The 14,241-nt window shown below is 44.6% G+C and overlaps 1 protein-coding gene across 31 annotated transcripts in view; it reads right to left on the bottom strand.

Annotated features, from left to right (window-relative positions):
* LOC125977523 (receptor-type tyrosine-protein phosphatase delta) overlaps window positions 1-14,241 on the bottom strand; it is a 196,162-nt gene that overhangs the window by 11,600 nt on the left and 170,321 nt on the right. For 10 of the 31 annotated variants that reach the window (XM_068651443.1, XM_068651452.1, XM_068651447.1 and 7 more), the window contains 15 exons: window positions 12,993-13,574; window positions 12,592-12,737; window positions 12,384-12,528; window positions 10,290-10,595; window positions 9,509-9,702; window positions 9,318-9,344; window positions 8,963-9,080; window positions 8,188-8,775; window positions 7,769-7,869; window positions 7,079-7,335; window positions 6,484-6,577; window positions 4,719-4,928; window positions 3,464-3,624; window positions 2,615-2,626; window positions 2,323-2,435 (listed from right to left, as the gene is read on the bottom strand). In XM_068651443.1, coding sequence (XP_068507544.1) covers window positions 2,323-2,435; window positions 2,615-2,626; window positions 3,464-3,624; window positions 4,719-4,928; window positions 6,484-6,577; window positions 7,079-7,335; window positions 7,769-7,869; window positions 8,188-8,775; window positions 8,963-9,080; window positions 9,318-9,344; window positions 9,509-9,702; window positions 10,290-10,595; window positions 12,384-12,528; window positions 12,592-12,737; window positions 12,993-13,574 — 3,054 coding nt within the window. The remainder of the gene's footprint in view (window positions 1-2,322; window positions 2,436-2,614; window positions 2,627-3,463; window positions 3,625-4,718; window positions 4,929-6,483; window positions 6,578-7,078; window positions 7,336-7,768; window positions 7,870-8,187; window positions 8,776-8,962; window positions 9,081-9,317; window positions 9,345-9,508; window positions 9,703-10,289; window positions 10,596-12,383; window positions 12,529-12,591; window positions 12,738-12,992; window positions 13,575-14,241) is intronic. The other 21 variants (XM_068651446.1, XM_068651467.1, XM_068651493.1 and 18 more) reach the window with 8 other exon arrangements.

Raw genomic sequence — 14,241 nt, 5'->3', positions numbered from 1 at the left:
GCCATGTGAAGTGTGTACAGCCCTGTTTACATCAAGCGGCGCTAAACAAGTGATCAAGATTTTTGGCATACCAAAAGTTCTCGGAGCAAACCGTACCGCTTGGTGCAAACATGGTGTCAAGACAGTGGAATGATTTGCGTGTGTGCTCAATGGGTTAATTATTAGTGACGTCATGCTAGACGCTAAGCTAGGCCAGCGGCATAAGCAGTAACTATCGTAGCAGCGCAAATCAAACACCGGCGTTTTAGGTACAATACACTCTTCGTATTCACAAAGGACTAGGACCGAGCATGAGTAATATAAATATTTATAATTGTTTATATTTATAGTTTAAATCTTAGGTGTCAAACTCACGGTCTAGACCGCTATATCATTTGATGTAGCCACTTTAAATTTCTTGCTAAATGAATTTGTCTTCACTTGAAACATTTCATTTGACCAAATCCTGTCTTAACAAACAATTGCACATTATTTAATAATAATGTATTTTAATTTAACAGAATATTAATATTTGAATGACACCTGATTTTAAATTAATTTGTTTCTCAATTATAATAATCCAATGCTGCAAATGTGCTTCTGTAAAAATACCGTACAATGAGGTGATTTGTGTTTTTCAGTCAAAATGATAGTGGCCTGCGATAAAATTGAGTTTGGCACCCATGTTTTAAACCATAAATAGACCACAAACAATGTTTACAAAACTATCTTTAAATTCTATTCTACTTATCCAGAGTTCAGGAGTTCATTGTAACGCACAAAAGACAAAAGTTTCCACTCAAAGTTACCCAACCTTGACACGCTTACACTTGAATACAGGCACAAGGCGATGAGGCTCATCCACACTTGCCACAATGGGAAGTAGAAAACTGCACTCCAGCCTCTGGCCAATGTTGCGTGACACGAGTGGCGCTGCTCGTTCCCTCCTCGAGTCGCCGGCACAAGTGGGCATTAGCTAATGGAAGCAGGGCCTCATTTTCCCATCCACTCTCACATCTCCCTGAAAGGGTGTTTCTATCGCAGCTTGCTACTTAAAATCCATTTCCACCAGCGGCTGACAATGAAAGCACCATTCCCGTCGGTCGCTCAAGCATCCTCAAAAGATGAAAACGCCCAATGAGGGTTGGCAGCGCGGTAAGGGGAGGGAAAAAGGTCGTCTTGTATTGTCAGACAGTGGGAGTAAAAGTATGTCCTGTACTTTTCAGAAGAGCCAGAAAGATTGTCTGGCCCAGAAGGAGACTTGAATAGTGGATGGACGGGATCACTCGAAGCCAGAAGAAGAAAAAACGTAATGGTCTGAAAAGAGCTTTCATAAATATGCAACATCTTTTTTTTTCTCCAAATGAGCCTGCGGGGATAATTCATCACCCTTTCATATGAGTTGATGTGGAAGATGGCGCTTTGATAAAGCAACATTATTGGTTGTGGCTCACGTGTTCTAAAGCAGCCGGCGCCAGAAAAAGTCGTCCCGGTTGATAAATGGGCGTCGGATGATTCCATGCAGCAGCCAAAACACCATCGCAACAAATGAGTAAATGCGTCTCATTTGCATTCACCGTATTAACCGTAGTCCGCCCAAGTCGAAACGCCGCCAAACGCTATTCCGATACAGAGATGCTACCAAACGCCTCATACTCGAATCAGTATCAGTGCTGATCCCTGCAACACCTCCAACACCCTTCCAATGTCGGGTGCCGGTCTTAAAACTGGAATTCCCTTAGGAAATTGTATGGAAATGTTGAGATAGTCGTTTAGGGCCTTGTATCACATGATCCGCCCATGTAAAAATTCCCGACTTGTTTAAAATCCTTAATCGCGCATCCCAGAATTGCCCTATGCTTTTCCCAGTTTTGGTGAGTCAGTCCCCCCAAAAATGGACAGCCATATTTTCCAGAACCATTCCCCAAGTCTAACTTGAGGCTTCCACTTGGATGAGACATGCCCAGAGTACCGTTCGGCCCTTCATCGAACAATGAGACCTGAGTCTCTGCGGAGAAAACAACATGCTCGGATCCGAGACCTTGCACTTGACCTCACTAGCCAGATTAGAGGTTAGTGTCCGTAGTATTCAAGAGGAACCCTTAGTCCGAGTCACGGAGACTAATCCCTTCAAGAACTTCAGTCTAGGACACCTTGTACTGATCTTCACATCTAGTGATTGTATGTGCAGTTAAGATAAGAGAGGACCTAGTAAATTCACAGCGGCAGTGTGATACTTCCAAACTCCTTGAGGCAGAACACTCGGTATTAGCCAAAAGGTCAGGTAGACACAGCAACCGGTAGTATTTTTTCTCGATTTCACTTAATCGGACGAGCACTCACCGGGTGTCTGAAAGTTGAGGCGGCGAAGCTCAACGGGGTCGGTGGGGTGATGCAAGGGCATCTCCTTGCTGTTGGGGAGACTACCTTTCCTGGCTTCTGATTCAGCCCTTTTCCTGCAGCGGGGAACAGTTTATTTTTATTCAGGCAAAGAAGATTTGGTAAAAACAAACGAGGGTTGACCATTTTTGCAGTGCAAACTGTGGAGCAGGACTTTGATTCAGCTCTGTGCTCGTGTCATTGGTTTATTTCTTTCGAAAGGGCAAGCAAGTTTTTGCTTCTCTGGCTCTCTTACCTGTCGGGTTTGCTGTTCCATTGGTCGGCAAGAAGAGAAATATCGAAACAAACATGAGCTGGTAAGAGTTTTGGCTCCATAAAGTGAGATACACAGGAATAAATAGTGAGAGCAATCATATCTCAGTCTTGTTTTTTTGTTTTTTTGTGAGGACTCGCTTGAGAGCTGTTGCTTGGTTCTGCAGCCGCGGGCTCCATTTCAAACAACACGGAGAACGCCAGGTGCAAGCAAGATTCAAACATTCGAGAGTTTTCAGCTGATTGCTTCTTGTTGGAGCATAAAAGTCATCTCCTGGCTTCTAATTACTCTTTGTCTTTTCCTGCAACCTTATTGATTCATCAGGATGGGCAACATGTATTCAGATTTGGCAGTATAGTCGGTACGGGACTTACTAGAAATGGAGACTTGGTCACATGATGTGAGTCAAACTTGTTAATTTTCGGACATTCTTAGCTAAAACTTATGAAAGACCCGAGTTGATTTTAACTTGCTGGTTTATATTTGAAAATGGGAATTCCACCTGGCAACCCACCTTTTCAATCATGTATGGATGAATCACCAAAGATGATTGACACTGGATTTAAGGATTATGCTTTTCATAAAATTGCAGAAAATTTGAATAACCCTCAAAGGCAGGCAAGCAACGTTAACTTTATAATTTAGCTCCCTGATTGCTGGTTGAATTTATTGAAAGGATATCGTAAGACTGAGCAAGATCGTACGATGAGACATGACAACCCAATTAACGACTTGACATCTAGTGGTGAGTCGACATACTTTCTTTGAAAACATTGACACTGCTATCGCTAGTTCGTGTCACGTTGAGTGTTATGTGGTTGTAGCGCTCACCTCTTGTACAGCAGAATAGCGATGACGATGCATATGATGAAGACAACGGCGAGCACCGGGCCAACCACCCAGATGAGACCCTCCTCCTCGTCGATGATCGGCTGGGGGTCGATGTCGGCCGAAACCACCGGGTCGGAGTACGGGCTTGTGGCGTACATGATCTAAAACGATGGACATTGTACAACTTATTTAGAAGAAACTGTTTTTAGGTTTGGGCCACATGAAATCTACTAAGCTACAAGTGACCGAGCAAAATTAGCAAAAATGACGTTCATGGAACATTGCTAACCAAAACAGCAGTCACTCTCAAAACCTTCAGTGGTGCTAATGAGCAATTTCATTGATGAGCTCGGGCTAAGAAGTTTTCTTTAACGTTATTAGCTTTTCTGGTTGACTCTGAACAGTAGTCGCTTCGCCATGTTGTGCGGCGGGACTTTTCATCAATCCCGAACATTTATAATCTGCAATAACAGAAGCGGCCCAATTATTCCCATGCAAATTTTCCAAAGATGACCCTCCGCTATTTGATTGAGCTATTTCATACTCCAGCAGAAGATAAAGAAAAAAATTGTCCTTTGGGAAGAAACTACACGCATAAGAGAGTAAATTGGAGATCTTTCTGGGTGAGCCATTATCATTTTACCTGCATTCAAGGTGAGCGAAAAAGTGTAAGAGGCAGGAAGTATACACACCCCTCAAGCTCATCCCATCCATCATCTTGCCTACTTAATCATGCCGCTTTTCTTGCGCTTTCATTTATACACATGCGGGGGCGTACACACACACAGACACACACACACTTAGGCTGCAGCTGAAGAGATAAGGCAGCCGGGACGTAATTAAAGAGACGCCCCGTTATCGAGGTGGTCTTGTAATCAGCTCTGGTCTTACGGGGGCTTCTCGCCCTCGGGCTTCTCAAGTTTTGCAAATCTTAGAAGGGCTCAAATTAACACGTTTAACCGGGAGCAAATGGCTGCCCACTTTATACGTCTATTGACAGCGCGGGGAAGATTAAGACCACCTGGTCGGTCCGTCACGTTGAAATAGTAATGCTCGTAGATATCGAGAACAGTGGCTTCGGGTCACCTGTGACCCTAATGAGGCTAAGCGTTAAAAAAACCAAATCAGCTTCATGGCAAAGTATAAGAATTGTTCTAATTGGTCACTTGTTGCTAGGCAGATTTCACCATTCACTGCGGTCTTTGTGGATTGTCGCACCGGCTCTGTATTCAAACATAAACAGATAACGCCTCACGTTGTCGGATATTTCCAGAGCGGCGAGCACAAAGAAGATGTACTCCTGTCCGTTTTGCAGTTGCTTGTTTTCAAAGTCGCCGTAAAACTTTCCATCGCCCAGCGTGAAGTCTTTGGGTAGGTCTCGGAAGTAGGCGGCGATGTACGCCTTGGGCTCCGCCTGCCTGCGGAGTCGGAGGCCTCTGCTCGTGCGGTTTATCTCCTTCAGCAGCTACAGTGTGTGCGGGAGCAAGAGAGGCACATGATAAGATGGGGGGGTGGGGGGTGGGGGGGTGCAGCAGCAAACACATGAAAACCACAACAAACCGTATCTGCCTGTCAAGATTTCATTTTTTTTTTTTCTTTCTTGTGCACAAGCTGAAAACGCCGATAGCGGAAGGCAGAGCATTGACAGATCTGACTTATCTCCTCTTTTGGTAGCAAAGACAAGCAGATGAAACAGTGTAACGGCATCAACAGTGACGACGTCAACTCAAACTGCAATTATGCCTCGCCATTATTAAACCCTCCGTTATGTAAGATGGAGATGAAATGCTTGATTTATCTGTGCTATGTGAGTTTAATTGAGGTGAAATAAAGTGTAAACTGTCTATGACATGAAAAATCTAAAGTAAATACATTTTGCAAGAAAAGAGTGAAGAAATTATACATTCATTCCTTGCGGTGTCAATAGATTTAATATTTTACGTACTATGTGTAAGTGAAGTTTGTAACCCTAAAGCAAGTAGTTGCACATTTAAAAATATATAGCAAAGAGAAGAAAAGAAAAAGGAGCCATCTAAAAAAAAAATCTTTCATACAAAAAAATATTTTACAAGTTTTATCTACAGTAGATTCAATTTGACTAGCATGCAATGCATTCAATTGAAAATAATTTTGTCACAAAAACTTCATTACTGATTATTATTGATTATTTCCAATCCCAATCTACATCGTCATAAGGGAATTAATAAAAATAATTTACCAAATATTTGAATAAACATGGTATGGCTTTTCCCCAAAATTCGTCCGTATGTATTTTTTCAACAAATGAATTTTCTGCATCAAAATCGCACTGAGCTAAAATCCATTATTTGGCATGAGAATGCTAATTATGCTAATCAGTCCCGTCAAGTCATCCTAGATGTAGATTCACATCTGCGACTCGGGTGCACGGATCATCAGCGTGCACGTGCGCCAACAATGGATGCGCCTGTCATTCACATTAAACTGTTTGTGTGTGCGTCTTTTGCTCTGTTTTGGCTGCGGGGCTGTTGGTGCCGCCCGATAATGTCTTCAATCATCTCCGCTGTCAACAGCGACGGAATCTAGTTGCCCTTGGGAAAAGTTGTGAAAAGGTGAGTGCCAGTATTGACAAACAAATAAATTCTGACAGCGCGGCGACTTTTTTTGGGCAATCGGTCAAGGCTCCAGACACGGGGCCCCGAGGCTCGAGCTGTAAAAGCCAATGCCAGATGGAATGGGGTGCGCGCTCGCTTTCAGCTATCCCTCCGTATGATATATCCTCGTGCCGCAGTGAAAATATGAGGCACGGCTTCGGAATCTTGTAGCAAAGCTCTTGAAATGGGCTAAATATAAAAGTCAGTGAGTGTGTTGCAAGTCCATAGCCTTGCCCCGGGATTGGAAACTCGCCGGCGACTCTTCATGTAATTGCAACGGCGGCATAGAGGACGAGGACTTGAACGTGCACTTGAACGGCTACTTCACGTCCTCATTTGCATGTGAAGGCTTTTGAAGAGAAATGTGTGCGTCAGTGGCCTGCCTACCTCCTCTAAATTCATCTCGTCTGGATTGTCCCAGGGTTTGAGGAACTTGCCGCTACGTTGCTTCTTCAGGGGCACCACTACGATGTAATACGCCCTGGAAAGAGCAAGACGTCTGGTTCAGATCAGGAAAAGTAATAAAATATAAAAAAAAATAAAAAAAATATTTACTAAAATGCCCTGGAAAGAGCAATATGTCTGGTTAAGATCAGGAAAAGTAATAAAATATAACAATTAAATTAAATAAAAAAGTATTTACTAATACACCCTGGAAAGAGCAAGACATCTGGTTTGGATCAGGAAAAGTTAAATACAATTAAAAAACAAATTACGAATTAAATCTAACTGCACTGGGGGGAAAAGTAAGAAAAAAATTTAAAACTATTATATCCTCGATGCTTCAACCCTCCCACCACTAAATGTCAGCAGCAAACCTCACAACATTCAATCACAATCAATTCCATTTGGTTTTCCTTGAGGTGAAAAGTGAATGGCGCACATGTGGCACACCTATCATTAGGCAGTCCATTCGTCTTTGCGGCAATAAAAAAAAAAAAAACATTCGGGAAATCCGTACTTCCCAGTGGCAACGACTTACCGGACTTTTTCGGATGTCTGCACCGAAGGGAGCTTCACCGTCACCATGCCGTCCGAGTTGGTCTTGCCGATCAGGTAGGGCTTGGTGCGGAGGATGTCTGGCGCAGTCATGGTGGCCACGCGGTGCTGAAGACCGCCGGCACTGTTGCCGCGGTTGGTCAACAAGAAGGAGTACTGCGTCTCCGGCTGAAGCCCCGTGATCAGCTTCTGGGTCAGCTTGCCGTCCACCTCTACGCTTTGTCCGTCGTCATACAGGATCTGGATGCAAAACCGGGTGATTTTACTATTTGAAAACACGCTCTGAATTCTTTACCAGGAACCCTTGCGGGATGTATTTTATGATAGTATTTATCTTTCAAGTTCTTCCAGTCTTTAGGTTGGAACAGTAGGCTTGTTCATTACTACCGCAGAACTGTCACCTTGGGTCGAAGGTACCGTATTTTCCACACTATAAGGCGCACTGGATTATAAGGCGCACCTTCAATGAATGGCCCATTTTAAAACTTTGTCCATATATAAGTCCATATATTTGGACACGCCTGCCGTAGTGGCTCAATATTGGTCCATATATAAGGCGCACCGGATTATAAGGCGCACTGTCGGCTTTTGAGAAAATTGGAGGTTTTTAGGTGCGCCTTATAGTGCGGAAAATATGGTACATCCATGGGCTTTACCGAAACACATAACTCACCGTGAAAGGCTGAGCGGCGTTGTAGGTGTCAGGGATCTCCCACGTCAGCAGCACGGATGTCTTCATGGCAGCTCTCACATGGAAATTTTTTGCAAACACTGCTAAAAGAAAGGGGGGGAGCTGATTTAGACACGAGACACCCTCTTCTTGCTTACCGCCATGCTAAGACTTACCTTCCGAACACCCCCAAAAGCGGACTACTGTACCCTGAACACTGTCCTCTTACCTTAACACCGACTTTTACATGTAATGACTGACTTTTAAGACACAAACACATGGGAGGTAATAAATAGCTCGAAGGGTATGACGACTACTTCTTAATACCTTCTTGTGGTTACGCTCTGCCTTGTGGAGCTTGTTGTTAGCTGCATAGGGGAAATAGCAAGCAAGAGCAAAGATGGCTGAGGGACTGGTCATACCTTGATCCAAAGGCTGTGTCCTGATTTGGACACTTGGGCTATAGGGACCAGAACCCTTGCTGGTGAAGGCACACATTTTAATATCGTAAGTGGTATCTGTCTTAAGGCCGTCCAAGACCACTGTGGATTCAGGGGCGGTGATGAAGAGTTCCGAGGGACTGCGCGGGCTGTTGATGTCCTTGTACTGCAGCGCGTACTTGACGATTTGGCCGTTTCGCTCGGCCAGCAGCACCTCTTGCCAGCTGACCTGAATGGTGGATGTGGTGGCGGCGTCGGCCGTGATCCACTGGGGGTAGCCGCTCGGCACGTCCTCGTTAGTGGTCACTTCCTTGACCGTTTCTTCGCCAAAGCCCACCTTATTGCGTGCCGAAAGCCGGAACGTGTACGAGGCGCCTTTATGGATTTCCCTGGTGGTGTAGTGGTTATCCCGCTCGGGGAACTCGATGACTGTCAACGGTTCCTGGTCTTTGCGGCCGAAGCGGAGGCGGTAACCTTGCAGAGGTCCGTGGGTGACCGCTGGGGGATGCCACTGGAGGAGAGCCGTGCCCATGTTGGTGGGACTGACCATTAGCCGAGGTTTATCAGGAACTATGGTGATCAGTAGAGAGAAGAGCAAAATTACAGCTCATTCGGAATGGCAATAACTTACAAACATGTACCCTAGCACAACAAAGAAATCAGGTTAATCGATCATGATACCAAACACTATGGGCGGAACGGTCGATAATTGTAAAGTGACTTTCTGGCATACCTTCACAAGAATGACCAAACGTACCTGCGCCAGTGGTCGTAACCAGTTTGGGCTTGCTGCGTGCACCGTCGCCCTTTGTGGTATAGGCCCCCACGGTAACAGAATACGTGGTCTCGGCCAGCAGCTCTGAGATGACCATTTCCTGTTGAGACGAGAGACTTCAATGAGGTCCAGGCAATCCGTGGGTATTTATGTACACAGAACAGGCACATTCTCGCAAGCTGGGGGCGTGCTTCATTGGACAAGGATAGGGATGGTTGGGTCTTAACATTACAGCTGGCTATTGATAAACTGTACAAAAGTCACATGCCATTCATGCTGAGGACGACAGTGAGGGGTGGGGTGGGGGACAAAACTCAAATCTGGTTGCACTACTCACATGATCGGTTGAATCATCATATTCCCACTGATTAGGTTTAGGGAAAGAGACAACACATAAAGCCAATAATCATTACTGTTGTCATCTACGTCATATGATTTGTAATTGGTGTTTTTCCCATACTAAATGTTGGTGACTGTAAAGAAGGTCTAGCAAAGAATATTTGGTTTGGTGTAGGAGGATGGAGGTACCTGGGCATCATCAATCAGGATATCCTTGATGGCGGGCTGTCCCGTGGGCTCCCCATTAAGCATCCTGACATAGTGCACCTGGTAACCTCGGATCTGCCCATGTTGCTTGGTGGGCATCGGCGAGCGCCAGATGACTTTAATTGACGACGAGTTGACAGCTTCCACCTCGACTTTACGAGGTGGCCCGCTAGGAACTGGGGGGACATCATGGGATAGAATGAGGGGAAAAAAAAAAGGTCAACATAACAGTCAACCTCTTCGCTCGCGGTTTAGAATCTTCTTCCGTTGTGCAAAATAGTGACCCACGCAAAAAAAAAAAAAGATTGAAAATCACAAAATTGCAGCGATAATATTTCAACAATGGTAAAAGGGGTAGCAAAAATAGGTCTGGCGACTGACCTAATTGTAAAACATTAAAAATGGGTAGAGTGGGAAAAACATGTGGAGCCAAAAGAGTGGCTTCAAGCGGATCAAAGCTTGAAGCGCAACAAGAATTTTTGGCTATGAAGCAAGCAAAAACTGTATGATAATAAAAAATGATTCTAACACATCACAGCTGAAAAACAGTAAAAAAAGGTTTTCTGTAAAAAAAATTAAAAAGAAAAAATCCCACTGTCCAATCTTCCAAAAAAAAGGAAGTCAATGTACCATGTGTTGAAATCGAGCCAAAAATGTTGGCCAAAAAGTCGATCAAAAGTCCAAAGAGTCTTGTTAGAAGCAGGCGGAAGGGATTATTAGTAACTGTTGTCATGGCGAGGCTTTGGAACTGAGGAACACATACCGTCCTCCTCTGTGCGGACCAGTTGCGGCGTACTTTGCGGCCCGGCTCCGACGTCCGTGTGAGCAGTGACTGTCACGTGGTATTCTGTCCATTTTTCCAAGTGTTCCAAAAGGTACTGCGAGCTCTCCGGGGGGATGTCCAGAATCTGTCTCGTGGAGGTGTCCTCCCCTTCGATGGCGGCGTATTCGATGCTGTATCGGGTTATGATCCCGTTCTGCGATTCCATCGGGGGCGCCCTCCAACTTACCAGGATGCTCGTGGAAGTGGGACTAGAGCACCTGACCTCCGTGGGCGGGCCAGAGGGTTCTGCTTGGTGCGGTTTAAACCCAGTTGTTGTTTGGCGAGGCCATTGTTTGTTTTCATTTTGGGTTTTTGATAGTGGTGGTGATTGTCGAAATATCCAATGGAGGAAAAAAAAAGGAAAATAAAGGAAAATGAGGACAAAGCACAATGAAAGATGGAAGTGAACCAAAAAAATGTTAACACAAAACTGATGATGAATGGAAGGGTGTCGGTTGGAAAGAGGACAGCTGTGCCTTGTGTAAGTTACCTACGTACGATAACATCACCTAACCCATAACTGTTTGACAATCAACTATGATCTTCTTGGTCAATGCAAATTTGGCAAGCAGTTACCATCAATCCAAAAACATAAAGGTTGATGCGTTCAATGGGTTTGTAAAGGAGAAAACTGCATTCGTCACCAACCTTTCCGAAGCCTGTTGGTTTGTGGTAAAAGCCTGATTGTACGACAAAGAAGCTTCCCAAGGAGACATGACTGTTTAGTAGATTCTCAAACATTAGCATGCATCCGACCGCACAATCTAACCACGAGTGTTTAATACCTACCTGCTAGCTGCTAGCTTGTCTTTTACAGACCTCACATTTACGCCAGATAACTCCAGAAAATAAAACGTCACATAACTATTGACACAACTTTCTGTGAGGCCGTTATTTTTAGTCTTTGATTTATTTGCTGGCCTTTTTAAAGGAGGCATATTAAGCATTTTCTTAGAATTTCAAACGTCTGTCTTAATATGTTTGGAACACACTTCTTGGGTGGGCGTGTCTCATGCAAATGAGCCACTGCTTACACCACTCCTTCTAGACCAGAAAGGGTTTTGCTACCATGACGTTATGTGAAGGTCATCAACAAGGCAATAATGGCCCATTTAAATTTTTTTTCCTTATATAAGGCGCACCGGACTATAAGGCGCACCATTAATGCATCATGTCAGACTTTTAATCCAAATCAAATCATTCTCCATTTTATCTTTTTTATTTCAAATTCAGACGCAACAAATTACTTTATAATCACAAAATAATGATCCATAGTCTTTTTGATTCATGATTCATAGTCTTCAGCAGACCACTTATGATTGATTTCATGACACAATGCTTCGGGCCAGTTTAAATTTAAGAATTTGGTCCATATATAAGGCGCACTGAACTATAAGGCGCACTGTCGGCTTTTGAGAAAATTTTAGCTTTTTAAGTGTGCCTTATAGTCCGGAAAATACGGTAATCAAAATAATAATAATTGGCATGTGGGTGGTACGATCTACAATTACCGTAAGTTACGTACATCACCAAATAGCTAAATTCATTGTCAGACATTTTGTTTTTGTAAAGGAGCTCAGAAAAGATATTTACAGAAAAAATCAATTTGAAATAACATGTCCCCCTTTAATATCCGCAGACTTGCTTCTGGGCTTCACAGAAAGCTCATCCCATTTAGTTTTTTGGCATGCAAGGTCAAGAGAAGGCTTACTAAAGGCCAAGAAGAGGCCTTTGGCTTTAAAGACGCTTGAGTGAAGCCCTCTTCAACCTCGTCTGCTCAGTCCACATTATTTACAGCTAGAAAAGCCCTTCCTATGACACCGAGTTTTTAAATGCAGACTTTTTCCGACCAGCTGGTGCATTAACGCTCCTGTTTATTTTCTCTGATACGATAATCCACTGATCACCGATTAGCGTTTTGAACAATATTAAAAACTGTTAATATTTGACCCACAAGGGTGTTAAGGCCAGCTGTGTTGGTATCCACTGGACATTTTAGAGACGTCACCCGGCGGATGTGGAAGAAAACCTTACGTGTTTGCGGAGTCTCTGCGGAGATCTCGCTGGTGTACGCGCCGACGCCATGCTTGCTACGGGCCGCCAGGCGGAAGGCGTATGTGGTGAAGGGCTTCAAGTCCTTCATGAGGTACGTGGAGGTGGGCTCGAAGCTAATTCGCCTCTGAAAAAGACAAGGGATTGTCAAGTTGGTGAGGATTCAAGGGTCAAAGTTGAAGTGTGTTACCTCGTCTTTATCGTCCCTCTTCTTGTATAAGAGGTCGTATCCCGTGATTTGGTTCTCCTGTCCTGTCTGGACCGGCGCGACCCACGACAACAAAATGCTGGTTTCCGACTTGGCCTCGCCCTTGAAGTCCGTTGGTTGGGAAGGAACTAGGCATCAGAATGAAAAGATGTTGACATATTGAGCCGCGGTGGTTTTTAAGAGACGGCTTATGTTGTCATCCAAAATAGTCGTAGCTAGAAATCGCAGCTAATTAAGTCGGAAGATGTTTTCCAACAACAAGTTATTTGCATTTCTTCTTCTAGGAGTTCTCCGGATTAAATTTTGTTGACAGCCCCGAGACGCAACTGGAACCGACTTTCGGAAACGTCTGTTTGCCAATGAGGAGATGAAAGCCAGCTCACCTCCCGTTTTCGCGATGATCTGAAGATCAGGAGAGAGAGGCCCGTCGCCGACCGAGGTGAAGGCCAGCACCTTGATGTAGTATGTTTTATTGGGGATGAGGCCTTGGATGGTGACAAAGTTAACCCCCCGGACGATTTGTTTCTCCCACAGGTTGACGTGCTGGTTGGAGTCCAGGGTGTAGTACACTCGGTAGCCCATAATCTGCCCGTTGGGTTCCTCCGGTTCTTCCCAGTTAATGGCGGCCGTCGTGGAACTCAACATTTGTCCCCGAACGCGGCGCGGCGCCGTACTGGGCGCCTGCTCGGCCGTTTTGGCCTCCACACTCTCGCTGGGCGGGCCCCTGCCGATGTTGTTGACGGCCACCACGCGGAACTCGTAGTCCGAGTAGGGGCTGAGGCCGCCCACGCTGTAGCGCGTTGTCGCCACACTGTCAATCTCCTTGTACGAGTCCTCAGAGTACTTGGACTTATGCTGGACTATGTAGTGCGACACCGGTTCAGGATTTCCCGAATCCCAAGTCAGGGTGATGCTGGTGGCGGTACGCTCGGTGACCACCGGGACGCCAGGAGTCCTTGGCAATGCTGGAAAATTACAATATTGATCATTTCTGGAATATGTGAAAATCTGCGATACCGATTTGTCAAATGGACGCAACTTCTGGCAAGGAAGAATTAATTATTCGGTCAGGCTTTTTTTTTTCTTCATTAAGTATCGGTGGCTGGTATTGGCATACTTCGCGACTCGGCCTCGTACACCCTACGTTATTGAGTTTTAGTGAGTTGTTTTGTTGTAAGAAGACAAAAAGTTAAGCCTGTCCTTCCCGAAACATATCGAGAAATTTTATCTTCTTCTGGATGGTCAAGATTTTCTTCTGTCAAGAAACATAAATGCTACTTAAATGTTCATGACTTCATTTATTGTACATGAACTCATTTTTACTACATTTTTTTTTCAAATTAACCACAAAGCTAGTAAACTAAAAAACATTTGCTATAAACTGCAAATATCGGTGATATAGTGCCGATTTTTTTGACAGACAAGCAGATACGTGCTACAAAACACCGTGATATATAGCCGGTCGACGAACCGCTACATAACAAGGAAATATTGTTTACACGGCCATCCCAGCGCGGCCGCTTGTGCATACGAAGCTCCACGTTGTTCATCTCCGACACCAAGCTGCTTATCACTTGAATAATTTAGCGGCGGAATTTATGGCTTTAATTCCTCACGCGGCGGAATATACCA

The sequence above is a fragment of the Syngnathus scovelli genome, chromosome 1, assembly GCF_024217435.2.
Source record: "Syngnathus scovelli strain Florida chromosome 1, RoL_Ssco_1.2, whole genome shotgun sequence".
Classification (NCBI taxonomy): Eukaryota; Metazoa; Chordata; class Actinopteri; order Syngnathiformes; family Syngnathidae; genus Syngnathus; species Syngnathus scovelli.
This window is presented reverse-complemented; position numbering and strand designations above follow the sequence as displayed.